Below are 15581 nucleotides of genomic sequence, written 5' to 3' on the forward strand. Positions count from 1 at the left end.
GGGTGACCTATGTAGCCTGACTCACTGGGTTTCCACAGCCCTCCCGTTGGGGGTCACCCGCTGCTCTGCCCTCCTCTCAGACTGAGTTTCTGAGGTCGGTGACATGGGAGTGGACAGCCCCTGGCTCCAGGGGGGCTGAGCGGCTAGAAGCCCCCTTCCCATAGGGCCTCCGGGTGGGGGCTCTGATGGTCGCCCCACCGTTGGTGGCCCGTCAGCTGTCAGGGAGGGAGATGAGGCTCTGGAGGACCGGGTGGCCAAGGGCGCTGAGACTGATGGGGGGGAGGGCACCCCTATGTGGCTCCGACATCCCTTTTTGGGATCCATTCTGTACCAGGCTTGGGGACGACGGGGGACAGAACCACACCCTAACCACTGGACCACCAGGGAGTTCCCTGAGATGCTTTTAAAGGTCTGCTTGCTCTAGAGAGATTCGGTCAGAAAACGGGCTGCCCATGCCTGCTGGAGGCCGGGCTGGGCTCCCTCTCAGTGCCTCCTGTAGGCACCCTCATGGGTAGGGGGAGCCCAGAGACAAGGCCCGGCCCTCAGGGTGCCTGCCCCCAGCCAGGCCTCCCCTGCAAAGGCAAGTCCGCAAGGAAGAGGGCTTCGCTGCGGCAGGGAATCCAGACCGGAAGCTGGGCTGGGCCACGTGGCTTCTGGGACCCTCTTAGCCTGCCCAGCACCAAGAGCAAAGAGACACACTGAGTGAGGTGTGCAGGGCTGGGGCTATGGAGGCCAGAGCTGGATGAGGTGGCCTGTGGCCTCACGCTGCTCATCTGTCAAGGGGACTGACAGATCCCCTCCCCTATCTGCTGCAGTCAAGAAGTGATCAAGAAGAACCAGGCAAGAGGGTTGTGATCTGTATGAAGTTCCTCACTTTCACTGGTGGCTAAGAATTGGACAGAGCTGCCTGGCTGCCCTTAGGGCTGGCACCCCGGTGAGGAAGGCGGCTCTGTAGCACTAGAGTGGGCCTCCCACCCCCTTGGGGCACAGCCTGCGGTGGACTTACCGCCCTGGGGCGGATACCTGGCTGGGGAGTGTCCGCCCCACAGAGGCTCCGGGTTATCCACAAACCCCAGGCAGAGCTCCCAAGGGGGACTCCCAGGTCCCCAGGAAGGTCGCCCGGGGTCCCAGAGCGCACACTCCTGGCGGCAGCCCCCTGCGCCGCGGGAGAACGGGCCGCCCCCGCCCACCCGCAGACGGGGCGCTGTCACGTTCCAGCGCCTGACTCAGGCCGCGCGGGGCGGGGAGCCGGGAGGCGGCGCCGGCGCCCGCCTCGGCCCCGGAGGCGGCACCAGGAAGCTCCCGCCCCGGCCGGAGCCGCCATGTAACCGGCGCCGCCCGCCCCGGAGCCGAGCCGCGCGGGCCCCAGCGACCCGCCGGCCATGGGGGACGAGGATGAGGACGAGGGCTGTGCCGTGGAGCTGCAGATCACCGAAGGTGGGGCAGGGGGTGGCCCGGGGTGCTGGCTGGGTGATGGCTGCCTAGGCCGGCCGGGGAGGGTTCATGCACTGGCTGGGTTCATTTGCCCCCTGTGCCCACAGCCAACCTGACGGGGCACGAGGAGAAGGTAGGCGTGGAGAACTTCCAGCTGCTCAAGGTGCTGGGCACGGGAGGTGAGGACCCCTATCCGCCGGCAAGTGTCCTCCCCCCGCAGGGTGCTCTGGGCCTGCCGCGCGGGCACACCCGCCTGGGTTGGGCCAGGCCACCAGCAATGCCCCCCACCCTCTCCCGGCATAGCCCGCCTTGCCTGCTTGGCCCTGCCCTGCCGGGGTTGGCATGCCCACTTCCAGGGCTGCTCCACATTGAGCAAGGTCCTCCCCGGGGGGGCCAACACTCTTGGGGACTTGCAGCCCACCCGTGTGATTTCACAGCTCTCCCCCCCTTGCGAGATATGAGAGCCGTCTTCCTCCACTTTGCAAACTCCCCACCTCGGGGTTGACTGTCCTTCCGTCTGCCCGCACCTCTGCGCCCCCTCCCTGGCTTTGCATCCTCTATACCTTCCCCAGGTTTGCACACACCCCGCCCCCACCCTGTGCTGCAGGCCTCCCGGGAGTTGCGTACCCCCCCAGCCTGGTTTGCACATGCCCTCCCTAGGTTTGCTGAGCACCCTCCCGGGGGTGTGCACATCTTTGCTTTAGAAAGCGCTGCCAGCTTTGTGCACACCTGCCTCTCGCCCCAGCTCCTTCCCCCACCTTGCACACCCTCCTGGGTGGGCGTCGCTACCCCCCCACCTTCGCACCCGCCCTTCTGCTCATGGCCTACCTTCCGCCCACTCGCTGCCCCCACAGCCTACGGGAAGGTGTTCCTGGTGCGGAAGGCAGGCGGGCACGACGCGGGCAAGCTGTATGCCATGAAGGTGCTGCGCAAGGCAGCCTTGGTGCAGCGTGCCAAGACACAGGAGCACACGCGCACCGAGCGCTCGGTGCTGGAGCTGGTGCGCCAGGCACCCTTCCTGGTCACGCTGCACTACGCCTTCCAGACTGATGCCAAGCTGCACCTCATCCTGGGTAAGGGCAGGCCCTGTGGGGGGGGGGGCTACCCATGGGGGCTGCTTCCCAGCTTCCACTCCCACCTTCCCCAGACTATGTGAACGGCGGCGAAATGTTCACCCACCTCTACCAGCGCCAGTACTTCAGGGAGGCCGAGGTGCGCGTGTATGGGGGCGAGATCGTGCTGGCCCTGGAGCACCTGCACAAGGTGGGTGAGGACCCGGCCACCTGGTGGTGGCCCTGGGCACCGGGTCCTGGCCCTGGAGGGGCCTGTGAAGCTGGCAGCCTTGGGCTTCCTGGAAGGGGGTGGCCGCGGGGTCGGGGCGGGGGGGCGGCACTGGATCCACGTCCCCTAGCCTCCTGGGAGGAAGGCTTGGGTGCTGCCTTCTGGGGTCTCCTCCGCTGGTGCCTCCTCGAGGGGGCTTTCCTCTCACAGGGAACTCTCACAGGCTGCTTCCTGGGGCCACGTTCACAGAACTTCCTCAAACGGAGACCTCATGCCTTGGTTCCCAGAGCTGTTGTGATTTGGGGCTCCTCACACAGCTTTCCTCCTAGGGGCCTCTCTGTGGTGTTTCCCCACCCCTTCCATGCTTTTTGGAAATTGACTGACTGACTGATGGCTGTGCTGGGTCTTCGTTGCTGCACTCGGGGGCTACTGTTTGTTGTGGTGCTCGGGGTTCTCATTGCAGTGGCTTCTCTTGCTGCGGACTCAGCAGTTGTGGCCCACGGGCTTAGTTGCTCTCCATGGCATGTGGCACCTTCTGGGACCAGGGCTGGAAGCCATGTCCCCTGTATTGGCAGGCAGATTCTTAACCACTGGACCACCAGGGAAGTCCCTATGCTGGTGTATCTTAATGGCTTCTCCCGTTCAATGGGCCAGTCTCATCCTGCCCCCCACCCCACTGGAGATCCCCTGCCCCAGGGATCTGGTACAGAACAGGAGCTGTAGGAGTTGGGGGTGGGGGTGTCAGAGGAGGGACCCTCAGCGCCCTCTTCCCTCCTGCCAGCTGGGCATCATCTACCGAGATCTGAAGCTGGAGAATGTGCTGCTGGACTCCGAGGGTCACATTGTCCTCACTGACTTTGGGCTTAGCAAGGAGTTCCTGACAGAGGAGGTGAGTGAAGGATGGTCTCAGCCTCCTGAACCCCCCCTACACAGGCCTTCCCATCCCGGCTCCAGCTCCACGCCTGGCTCTGCAGTAGCTCTGCCTTCAGGAAGTTCCCACTGCTCCGACTCTCACAAGTCCAGCGAGTCTTACTCTGGGCCGTGGGGTGGGGGTGGGGGCGGCTGGGTGTCCAAATGGGTCCTCTTGTCCTTCCAGAAAGAGCGGACCTTTTCCTTCTGTGGCACCATTGAGTACATGGCCCCTGAAATCATCCGCAGCAAGTCGGGCCATGGCAAGGTGGGTTGGCCCTGGAGTGGGGTGGGGTGAGGCGGGGGTGGCTGCAGGCTCTCACCCTGGCTGTGCCCGGCAGGCTGTGGACTGGTGGAGCCTTGGCATCCTGCTTTTCGAGCTGCTGACGGGGGCCTCACCCTTCACCCTGGAGGGCGAGAGGAACACTCAGGCAGAGGTGTCTCGGTGAGCAGGGCTGGAAGCAGAGGGCGGCCGAGGAGCCTGGGCAGGGCTGGAGGGGGGGCTCGCTGCCCCTGACGCCCCCCCCAATCCTCCCAGACGGATCCTGAAGTGCTCCCCTCCCTTCCCCCCCCGGATCGGGCCAGTGGCACAGGACCTACTGCAGCGGCTACTTTGCAAGGACCCCAGGAAGCGACTGGGTGCAGGACCCCAGGGGGCACAGGAAGTTAAGGACCACCCCTTCTTCCAGGTGAGGCTCCTGACTCACCCCCATAGCTCTCTGCACACACCGGGGCTGGGCTACTGCTCTGGGTTGGGGGACACTGGAGGGATGGTCTGAGACTGGCCAGTTTCACTTGATTTAGAAAACTTTGCAGGTAAAGAAAGCAGGCTTGTCTTCTCATTCATCTCTATTTAAATTTGCTCTCATGGGAAAGAATTCTAGGTTCATTGCCTGGCAGGGCTGGCAGGGACTTGAGAATGGATTCTTCATTGGACAATTCAGAGAGGCATGGTGATCTGCCAGAGATCACACAGTAAAAATGTAGAGCTGGGAACAGACCCCAGGTCTGCTGTCGGGCCCAGTCTCATGACTGTTAGCATCCACTCGGGGTTTTGGTCTTTGTACCTGTACATTCTGTATGCCTGTACTTCAGATGGACGTGTCTGAATCAGCCACGTGGGATCTGTCCTAAGCAACTTGCATGCAGGTTAGGGTGCAGTGCAGAGTGAATTCTGTCCTTGTGAGACCTCGCTGGTTTGGACACTGTGTATGGCGAGTCATTGCACAGCTTGTGTGCATGCTCAGTTGCTCAGTCATGTCCAACTCTTTGCGATCCCCTGGACTGTAGCCAGGGGATCTCTGTCCATGGGAGTGGGCTGACATTTCCTACTCCAGGATTGAACCCATGTCTCCTGCATTAGCAGGCGGATTCTTTACCACTGAGCCACCTGGGAAGCCCCCGTTGCCTAGCAGGACCCTGTAACAGTGAATGTATCTTGGCCCCTTGCTTGCATAATTTCATGTAAGCCTCAGAACCAACCTAATTATCCTTATTTTCACAGACGAAGAAACAGGTTCAGAAAAAGTGAAAGTTGCTCAGTTGTGTCTGACTCTTTGTGACCTCATGGACTATACAGTCCATGGTCAGAGAGGTTAGGTAATTTGCCCAAGATCACTGAGCGAAGTGATACAGCTCAGGTCTAGGTGGCCTGAAGGCCCATGCTCTGAAGTGTCATGTTCTGTTTACACGTGGGTATTAAATTTGCCTTGTCCAATGTAGTAACAAAAGCATCCATTTATGGGCACTTACTGTGGGCTGGGCACCCAGTTACCCTTGCTATGAATATCACCTCCTTGAATCTTCCCAGCAAGTTTTGCCTGGAAGGGCCCTCAAAGAAGCTTTCTCAGACAGGAGTCTTAAGCCTCTGTGGTGAAGATGTTCCGTTATGGGCAGAGTGACTGAGCAGTGTCAGTGTCCCTCAGTGAATTCCTCAGCCCACCCTGAGTGCATCCTGGTCCCTGGGTGCTTGGGAGCAGGTGAACCAGTTGTCAGACTAGAGAGCGCCCGCATCCCCCAAGGTCTTTGAGGCTTGATGCTATTTCCTCTTCTCTCAAGACAATCTCTTTGCTGACAGCGATTCTGAGGTCCCTGGTGCCAGAACTGGGGCCTTTAAGCCCAAGCCATGCCTCTAGGCTGCATGTGACCAAAAGTGCACTGAAGATGGTTATATCTATGGAATAGAGTCTGGCTTCTAAGAACAGAGACTGGAATGAATGGTAGTCTAAAAAAGAGATCTATCTGTCTGTCTGTCTATCTGTCTACATAAAAGAAATCCAGAGGTCATCAGTCTAGGGCTGCTGTGGTGTCTTCAAGGAGCCAAGCTTGATTTTTTCTTTTTAAATGCTCCTTCATTTTTAGCACATAGCCTCCATTCCCAGGGCTTTCCAGGCGGTGCTAGTGGTAAAGAGCCCATCTGCCAGTGCAGGAGACAAGAGATGTGGGTTCGATCCCTAGGTCAGAAAGATCCCCTGGAGGAGGGCATGGCAATCCACTCCAGTATTTTTGCCTGGAGAATCCCATGGATAGAGGAGCCGAGTGGGCTATAGTCCGTGGGGTCACAAGAGTTTGACGTGCCTGAGCAGCTAACAGCTACAGCCTGCATTCCCACGGTTGCCTCCTGGTATCAAAATGACTGCCAGACCTCTTGCTGTCTAGGTTGCTCTCCAGGTGGGAAGCATGAGGAAGAAGGAGGGAAGGGCAAAAAGGGTACTTAACAACTGCTCACCCTCCTCTTCAGGCTCTTTCTCTGGATTTCTCCCTCGTAATTTTTGCTTACAAGTAATTGGTCACTGCTAACTGCAAGGAAGTTTGTAAAATACTATTTTTTAGTTTGTACATTGGTTCCTGAAATAAAATGGGGGCTATAGTGCTAAGTATGACAGAGAGAATGGGTGTTGGACAGGCAACAAGAACAAGCTATGCCACACTAGTTTAAACATAAAAAGCAATGTTTTAGCTACCATAAATGAAAAGTCAGGGAAAACGGTCTGACTTCAGGCAAGGCTGGATCGAGGTGCTGAGTCTATGTTATTAGGAATTTCTTACTTTGTCTCCTGCTTCTGCTTTTCTGCCTGGGCATTTCATCACTAGACACTGAGGGGGCCCCAGCAGTTCCAGACTCATATCCTCCCAGATTTAAGTCCAGTAGAAGAAAGAGATTTTTTTTTTTTTTTTTGCATACCAGTTCTATTAAAAGTCCCAGAATTGGCTGAGTGCGGTGGAGGGGTGGTTCTCTAAGGGAAACAGGGATCCTGTTATCAGAGGAAGGGAAACAGAAGCTGGGGAGGCAGGAAGAACAGCTTTGCACACAACTGCAAAGGCGAGACCTTTGCCTCACTGAGGAGCTGCCCAGTGAGGGTGGCCCGAGTGGACAGTGTTTCCACTTCCTGCCCTTTGATCCCTTATCTTTCATTCCTTTTCTCCAGGGTCTGGACTGGGCTGCTCTGGCTGCTAGGAAGATTCCAGCCCCGTTCCGACCCCAGATCCGCTCAGAGCTGGATGTGGGCAACTTTGCAGAAGAATTTACCCGACTGGAGCCTGTCTACTCACCCCCTGGCAGCCCCCCACCTGGGGACCCTCGCATCTTCCAGGTGAGTGAGAGCTCATGGAACCACAGATGCAGGGGAAGTGGGGTGCTGTTGCAAGCCTCAGCCCCAGCTGACCTCTGGACATTACATAGCCCTGTGTCCTGAGGGGGACTCAGCATCTCCCTTCCTCTCCATTCATGATGAACTTGGAATTGTCAGTCATTGAGGCTGCCTTGGCAGGACACGTCTTTGAATTTCTGGTTTATCTTGAAATTTCATGTCGATTTCCCTTCTCCATCATCTCTCTTTATTGTTAGGTAAAACTGTTGTTTTAAGGGGACACCTAGGAAGAGATGCTTTGTTTATACTGTGGCATACCATATCACATTCCTGGGGACACAGGCCCCCTCCACCCAGTTTTAGAAGCTTAGGCCTGTTGGACAAGTCCAAGCTCCTTTGCCTGGTATGCAAGGCCTTGCATGATGTGGTCTTTTTTTTTTTTTTTTACATTTTCTTTTCTTTTATATTGGAATATAGCCAAATAACAATGTTGTGATTGTTTCAGGTGGACAGCAAAGGGACTCAGCCATACATATGCCTGTATCCATTCTCCCCCAAACTCCCCTCCCATCCAGGCTGCCACCTAACATTGAGCAGAGTTCCCTGTGCTATACAGTAGGTCCTTGTTGGTTATCCGTTTTAAATATAGCAGTATATACATGTCAATTTCAAACTCCCTTGTTGTTGCTCAGTTGCTAAATCGTGTCTGACGCTGGGCTGCAACACACCAGGCTTACCTGTCCTCCACTATCTCTTGGAGTTTGCTCAAACTCATGTCCATTGAGTTGGTGATGCCTTTCAGCCATCTCATCCTCTGTTGCCCCCTTCTCCTCCGCCTTCAATCTTTCTCAGCATCAGGGTCTTTTCTAACAAGTCGGCTCTTTGCATCGGGTACCCAAAGTATTGGAGCTTCAGCTCCAGCATCAGTCCTGCCAATGAATTTTCTTTAGGATTGACTGGTTTTGATCTCCCTGCTGTCCAAGGGACTCTCAAGAGTCTTCTCCAGCACCACAGTTTGAAAGTATCAATTCTTTGGCGCTCAGCCTTCCTTATGGTCCAACTCTCACATCCGTACATGACTGTTGGAAAAACCATAGCTGACTATATGGACCTTTGTGGGCAAAGTGATGTCTCTGCTTTTAATACACTGTCTAGGTTTGTCATAGGTTTTCTTCCAAGGAGCAGGCGTCTGTTAATTTCATGGCTGCAGTCACCATCTGCAGTGATTTTGGAGCTCAAGAAAATGAAATCTGCCACTGTTTCCATATTTTCCCCATTTATTTTCCATGAAGTGATGGGACCAGATGCCATGATCTTAGTTTTCTGAATGTTGAGTTTTAAGCCAGTTTTTTCATTCTCCTCTTTTATCTTCATCAAGCGGCTCTTTAGTTCCTCTTTTCTTTCTGCCATTAGGGTGGTATCATCTGCATATCTGACGTTGTTGATATTTCGCCATGTAATCTTGATTCCAGCTTTTGATTCATCCAGCCTGGCATTTTGCATGATGTACTCTACATATAAATAAACAGGGTAACAATATACAGCCTTGACGTACTCCTTTCCCAGTTTTGAACCAGTCGGTTGTTCTGTGTCTGGTTTTCCCTAACTATCCCTTTTTGCCACCCTTCCCCGCTGGTAATCAGAAGTTCATTCACTAAGTCTGTGAGCCTGCTTCTGTTGTGTAAATCAGTTCATTTGTATATGATGTGGTCTTTGCTCAGTACTCTCTGTTATTTCACCTGGTGCTCCAGCACCTTGGAACTTCTCAGAGGTTCCAGAACATACTTCTGTTCCTTTGCACATGCAGTTTCCCCCACCTGGAGTTCTTTCCCTACAGTTGCCCACCTGGCAAAAGTCAAGCCTTGTTGTCCAGCGCTGCCCTGTGTGAAGACTTCGCTGCTCCTCTGGCCCTGGGTTGCCCTTTTCTTGTGCACCAGCCCTCTGAAGACAAAACCTCCTTCTGAGCAGTTTGTCAGGTTGTATACTGACACTGACGGAGACCACCTCGCCTGGTCTGAAACTCTCAGAGGGCAGGGACTATGTGTTTAATTTCTGCGTCCCTAAGTCCAGCTTGGGGTCATGGCTGGGTAGGATTCGGTCCATAAATAGTAAATAATAGGCCAGTATCAACTACGGGTGGATCAGTCCCCTCTGTGAAGCTCTCACAAGTGACAGCTCTGTGCTTGAATATCCCTCGATCTACTGGGATCTATCTTTGATCTCACAGTCCTAATGAGCAAGTTTTCTTGTGAATCAATGGTTACTTTCATTCATTCATTTAATGATTCAAAAATATGTACTGAGTGCCTTCAACGTGCCAGGCACTGACTTGGGTACTGGGGACATATCAACAAACTTAACTGACAAAAATCCCACCTGTGTGCATCCTAGTTAGCACTGCATACAGTGGCGCTGCGTTTTTAGGAGAAAACAACACATCCTTAAAATTACCCTTGAGAATTCCTTGAATTGCCAGGACATGGATCCTTAGGAAAGGCAAAAAAATTAACTTTGGTTTCTCTTTACATTTCCTCAGTAGCACCCCCTTGCAGAGGAGGCCAAAGTTTGATTTGAAAGTAATAAAGACTTTTTGTCCTGAGTTGGGTAGAGCTGAATTTTCCTAAGCTAAGCATGTGTGATACCAGGCCACAATTCTTTTATTCGTTCAGCCCATTATATTCTGGGCCACTACGTTGTGCCAGATGATGGCCTTGGCACTTGGGGGACCACTGTGACGAGAAAGGTGGAGTCCCAGACTGCTGAAGGGATAGACATGGTTCCAAGGGATCACAGACCAAGGTGGAATAAAAATGTCCACAACAGCCTGTGTATACCGGGATGCAAAAGCAACACCCTCAACTCCCTACTGCAGCGTCTTTCCTCTGCCCCCTGCCCTTCGGCTGGGTCTGGGCCTTCAGGGGCTCCTTCTGCACCTCCAGCCCCTGGATGCCCATCCAGCCCTGACAACCCCCTCCTCCACCAGGGATACTCCTTCGTGGCGCCATCCATCTTGTTTGACCGCAACAACGCGGTGATGACCGATGTGCTGGAAGCGTCTGGCGCTGGAGACCGGCCCGGCCCGGCGGCGTTGGCCAGGAGCGTCATGATGCAGGTGGATTGGGCCAGGGTGGGAGAAGTGGGCGTGGGGACTCCAGACCTGTCTTCATCAGGCGCACATGGTGGCTTCGTTGAGGCCCGGAGCCTCTCCGAGGTGGGGCGTGGCATAGCCGCAAGGCTCCCGCTAGGACCTCTGACGCTTCTCTTGCGCCCCCAGGACTCGCCCTTCTTCCAGCAGTACGAACTGGACCTGCGGGAACCCGCGTTGGGCCAGGGTAGTTTCTCCGTGTGCCGCCGCTGCCGACAGCTACAGAGCGGCCAAGAGTTCGCTGTCAAGATCCTCAGTCGCAGGTGGGCGGGCCCGGGGCGGGCAGACTCGGGGAGGGTGGGGCCGGAGGTCGGCTGTTCTGACCCTGCCTGCCCTGCCCCCAGGCTGGAGGAGAACACGCAGCGCGAAGTGGCTGCCCTGCGGCTGTGCCAGTCGCATCCCAACGTGGTGAAGCTGCACGAAGTGCATCACGACCAGGTGACGCCTTCCTGGGCTGGGGCGGAGCGCAGGGGCGCTGGAGGCTGCCCGAGGAGGGCAGGGAGGGGGCGGGGAGGCGGACAGGAGGCGGGGCCTGAGCCTGCAGTGGGAGGGGCCTGAGGACCTGGAGGTGAGGGAGGCGGGATTATGGTAGCTCAGCATGTAAAGAAATCGCCTGCAATTCAAGAGATTCCTGGGTCGGGAAGTTTCCTTGGAGAAGGGATAGACTACTCCAGCGCTCTTGGGCTTCCTTGGTGGCTCAAACGGTAAAGAATCCGCCTGCAATGTAGGAGACCTGGGTTTGATTCCTGGGTTGGGAAGATCCCCTGGAAGAGGGCATACCAGAGGGACTAAGCAACTAGGAGGGCCTGAGGACTCGAAGGTGGATATGGGAATGGACAAAGGAACAGGGCAGGGGGACGATTTTTGCCAGTGGGTTTTAAGGTGGCCACAACAGTTTGTTGTGTGGATCACAACAAACTGTGGAAAATTCTTAAAGACATGGGAGTACCAAACCACCTTACCTGCCTCCTGAGAAATCTGTATGCAGGTCAAGAAACAACAGTTAGAATCGAACATGGAACAACGGACTGGTTCCAAATTGGGAAACGAGTACATCAAAGCTATATATTATCACCCTGTTTATTTAACTTATATGCAGAGTACATTATGCAAAATGCGGGCTGGATGAAGCACAAGCTGGCATCAAGATTTCTGGGAAAAATATCAATAACCTCAGATATGCAGATGACACCACCCTTATGGCAGAAAGCAAAAAACTGAGAAGCCTCTTGATGAAAGTGAAAGAGGAGAGTTTAAAAAAGCAGGCTTAAAACTCAACATTCAAAAAATGAAGATAATGGCATCGGGTCCCATCACTTCATGGCACATAGATGGGGAAACAATGGAAACAGTGACAGACTTTATTTTCTTGGGCTCCAAAATCACTGCAGATGGTGACTGCAGCCATGAAATTAACAGACGCTTGCTCCTTGGAAGAAAAGCTATGACAAACCTAGACAGCATATTAAAAAGCAGATGTTACTTTGCCGACAAAGGACCATCTAGTCAAAGATATGGTTTTTCCAGTAGTCATGTATGGATGTGAGAGTTGGACTATAAAGAAAGCTGAGCGCCGAAGAGTTGATGCTTTTGAACTATGGTGTTGGAGAAGACTCTTGAGTGTCCCTTGGACTGCAAGGAGATCAAACTTGTCAATCCTAAAGGAAATCAGTCCTGAATATTCATTGGAAAGACTGATGCTGAAGCTGAAGTTCCAATCCTTTGGCTACCTGATTCAAAGAACTGACTCATTGGAAAAGACCCTGATGCTGGGAAAGATTGAAGGCAAGGGGAGAAGGGGATGACAGAGGATGAGAAGGTTGGATGGCATCATTGACTTGATGGACATGAGTTTGAGCAGACTGCAGGAGTTGGTAATGGACAGGGAAGCCTGGCAGTGCTGCAGTCCATGGGGTTGCAAAGAGTCGGACACGACTGAGGGACTGAACTGAACTTTAAGGTGGCCAAAGGGACTGCTGCTGCTGCTAAGTCGTTTCAGTCATGTCCAACTCTTTGCGACCCTGTGGACCAAAGCCCACCACGTCCTCTGTCCATAAGATTCTCCAGGCCCAAGAATACTGGAGTGGATTGCCATGCCCTCCTCCAGGGGATCTTCCTCACCCAGGGATCCAACCTGCCTCTGTTACCTCGCTTGCATTGGCAGGCGGGTTGTTTACCACTAGCGCCACCTGGGAAGGAAAACAGTACGGGGTAGAACCGCAAGCGAGTCCTAAGGTGGTTCTTACGGAGGCGGGTAGGGGGCGGTGGTGGTAGTCTTGAGGTCAGGGTTGAATGTGGAAGGTGCCTGAAACTGGGGGCGGGGCTCGATGGTGACCTCGGGGCAGGATGCGGCGGGTGGGCGGGGTCTCGGTAGGCGGTGACCCGGACCGTCGCGCTGCCCGCAGCTGCACACGTACCTGGTCCTGGAGCTGCTGCAGGGCGGGGAGCTGCTGGAGCACATCCGCAAGAAGCGGCACTTCAGCGAGTCCGAGGCGAGCCAGATCCTGCGCAGCCTCGTGTCGGCCGTGAGCTTCATGCACGAGGAGGCGGGCGTAGTGCATCGCGACCTGAAGCCCGAGGTGAGCGCGGGGCCTCAGCGCATCGGGAGGGCCTCGGCGCGGAAAGCCGGGTTCTGACGGCCGCCTCGCCGCCCTCGTAGAACATCCTGTACGCCGATGACACGCCTGGGGCCCCAGTGAAGATCATCGACTTCGGGTTCGCGCGCCTGCGCCCGCAGAGCCCCGCGGGGCCCATGCAGACGCCCTGCTTCACGCTGCAGTACGCAGCCCCCGAGCTGCTGGCCCAGCAGGGTTACGACGAGTCCTGCGACCTCTGGAGCCTCGGCGTTATTCTGGTATGGGGATGGCGTCTCTGAGGGGATGTCAGGGGCAGGATTTGGTCTGAGGCTGGGATAAGATGTCCTGATACATAGGCGGGGTCGCTCTGGTGCTGGGATCTGAGCACCCTAGTTTGAGGGGTAGAGTTCATCACCCATGGGCCTCAGGAGTTAGCCTCTTGGAGAGAGTGCATGGTCCTGTGGTGGGTTGAATCAGTCTCCTGGCCTCCATTGGCCCCTAGTCTGGGCTGGTCTCACTTTTCACCTGTCCCTCCCACCCCCACCCCTAGTACATGATGCTGTCGGGCCAGGTCCCCTTCCAGGGGGCCTCAGGCCAAGGCGGGCAGAGCCAGGCCGCGGAGATCATGTGCAAGATCCGCGAGGGGCGCTTCTCTCTTGACGGAGAGGCCTGGGAAGGCGTGTCTGAGGAAGCCAAGGAGCTGGTCCGAGGTGCGGAGCCGGAGGTCATAGGTTATGGTTGGGGAGGGGGAGGCCATGGGGTCGTGGTGGGGCAAGGAGTGCCCCCGGGTTTGGTGTCCAGGTGGGGGGCTTGTCGGGGAGGAGAGTGGGGCTGCCCTCTCTGGGGTGTACCCTCTACACGTGGCCCGCCAACGCTGCCCCGCCCCGCCTCCAGGGCTCCTGACTGTGGATCCCGCCAAGCGGCTGAAGCTCGAGGGGCTGCGGGGCAGCTCGTGGCTGCAGGACGGCAGCGCGCGCTCTTCGCCTCCGCTGCGGACACCGGACGTGCTGGAGTCCTCGGGGTCCGCTGTGCGCTCCGGGCTCAACGCCACCTTCATGGTGAGGGGCGGGGCCTGAGCCTGGGGGCGGGGCCTCTGGGAGGCGACTCCCCGGAGTCCTGCCAGGTTGAGTTCCGCGGAGTCCAGACCCGTGACCTGCCGGGGCCCTGAGCTTCTTAGAGGTTGTGGAGGCAAAAGACCTGTTGGCCCTGACCTAGTGGGATGGGAAGGAGGGCCTGGGATGGGGCCAAAGCCGGGATCTGGAAGTCGAGGCCGGGCCCGTGGGACTCATTCACCCTTTCCTTTCCGCCAGGCGTTCAACCGGGGCAAACGCGAGGGTTTCTTCCTGAAGAGCGTGGAAAACGCGCCGCTGGCCAAGCGGCGGAAACAGAAATTACGGAGCGCCGCCACATCCCGCCGCGTCTCCCCAGCGCCCGCCGCCCCCGGCCGGGCCCCGGCTGCCAAGGGAACCCCCCGACGAGCCAATGGCCCCCTACCCCCCTCCTAGCCCCTGCCCCTGTGACTCCCGCCTCCCCCGTCGTGTCTGTGATCTAGGAGGCCGGCTCACTGCCTCCTGCATCGGCGCCGCCCCCCTCCCCAGGACTGTTACCCTTCTCCCCCCCTTTCCCCCTCCCTACCCCCAGACAGAGCAGAAGTATTTTTATAAGCAGAGAATTCTTTTTTTAAAAATGTCTTACCAGGTTAGAGTTAGAGATGCAGGGAAGGAGGGGGCCTGCTGGGGAGTGGGGTGTGGGGCCCTCTGCCAAGATACTGCCTCATCTGGTGGAAGGCCCTTCTACCCAAGGGGCTGCCCCGGTTGGGAAGGGCTCCTCCATTTCTAAGCACTGAGTTGCCACAGGGAGAAACTGGGACCTCTCCCCTGCCCTCCCCTGAGGACCTGCTCTTGGGAGGGGGCACCTCTCAAGCTGTCACTTTATGGACTGTCTGTGCAATTACGTCCGCCAAAGACCTGTGTTGGGGCGGGCGCTCAGCGAGAGGCCCTGGGGGACCCCCTGAAGCATTTCTGCCTCACTTTATGTCACCTGCTTCCCCCTACTGGGGCTAAGTTAGGAGGTAGGCGACCTCCCCTAAAAGGGGCGGCCCCCTTCTCATCTGTCCCCTCCCCTTTGGCACAGCTGCCCCTAGCTGGGGGGTGGGGCCTTGGGGGTCTGGGCTGGGCTTCCATAGTCACTGCCTCCGCCCATCCAGGCTGTGCCTTTGACTTTAAAATAAAAGTCTACTCAGTGCTGTGTGGCATTTGTGTGTGTATGTGTGGGGGGTGTGGGGGCAGAGGTCTTGAGGTTCACTTCCAGGCGTTGGCCCTTGGGCCTCAAAGTGGAGGGACAGAGCAGACCCTTCTGGATAGTATGATACCCTTTGTCCTTGGTGTTCTTTAAATTTATTTTTATTTGGAGGATAATTGCTTTACAATTTGTGCTGGTTTCTCTGTACAACAGCGTGAACCAACCATCAGATCAGATCAGATCAGTCGCTCAGTCGTGTCCGACTCTTTGCGACCCCATGAATCGCAGCACGCCAGGCCTCCCTGTCCATCACCAACTCCCGGAGTTCACTGAGACTCACGTCCATCGAGTCAGTGATGCCATCCAGCCATCTCATCCTCTGTCGTCCCCTTCTCCTCCTGCCCC

General features: G+C 56.3%; 1 protein-coding gene across 1 annotated transcript; it reads left to right on the forward strand.

Moving 5' to 3' along the window:
- The first annotated feature begins 1271 nt into the window (after positions 1 to 1271).
- On the forward strand, positions 1272 to 15179 carry RPS6KA4 (ribosomal protein S6 kinase A4). Its single transcript, XM_019955216.2, has 17 exons — positions 1272 to 1437; positions 1542 to 1613; positions 2289 to 2507; positions 2582 to 2697; positions 3497 to 3604; positions 3812 to 3892; positions 3966 to 4069; positions 4163 to 4313; positions 7053 to 7217; positions 10198 to 10326; positions 10489 to 10622; positions 10704 to 10797; positions 12765 to 12938; positions 13019 to 13213; positions 13486 to 13645; positions 13830 to 13993; positions 14246 to 15179. The coding sequence occupies exons 1-17, from the start codon at positions 1383 to 1385 to the stop codon at positions 14438 to 14440; spliced, it is 2316 nt and encodes a 771-aa protein (XP_019810775.2). The 5' UTR covers positions 1272 to 1382; the 3' UTR covers positions 14441 to 15179.
- Positions 15180 to 15581: the final 402 nt, after the last annotated feature.

Source organism: Bos indicus, chromosome 29, assembly GCF_029378745.1.
Source record: "Bos indicus isolate NIAB-ARS_2022 breed Sahiwal x Tharparkar chromosome 29, NIAB-ARS_B.indTharparkar_mat_pri_1.0, whole genome shotgun sequence".
Lineage (NCBI taxonomy): Eukaryota > Metazoa > Chordata > Mammalia > Artiodactyla > Bovidae > Bos > Bos indicus.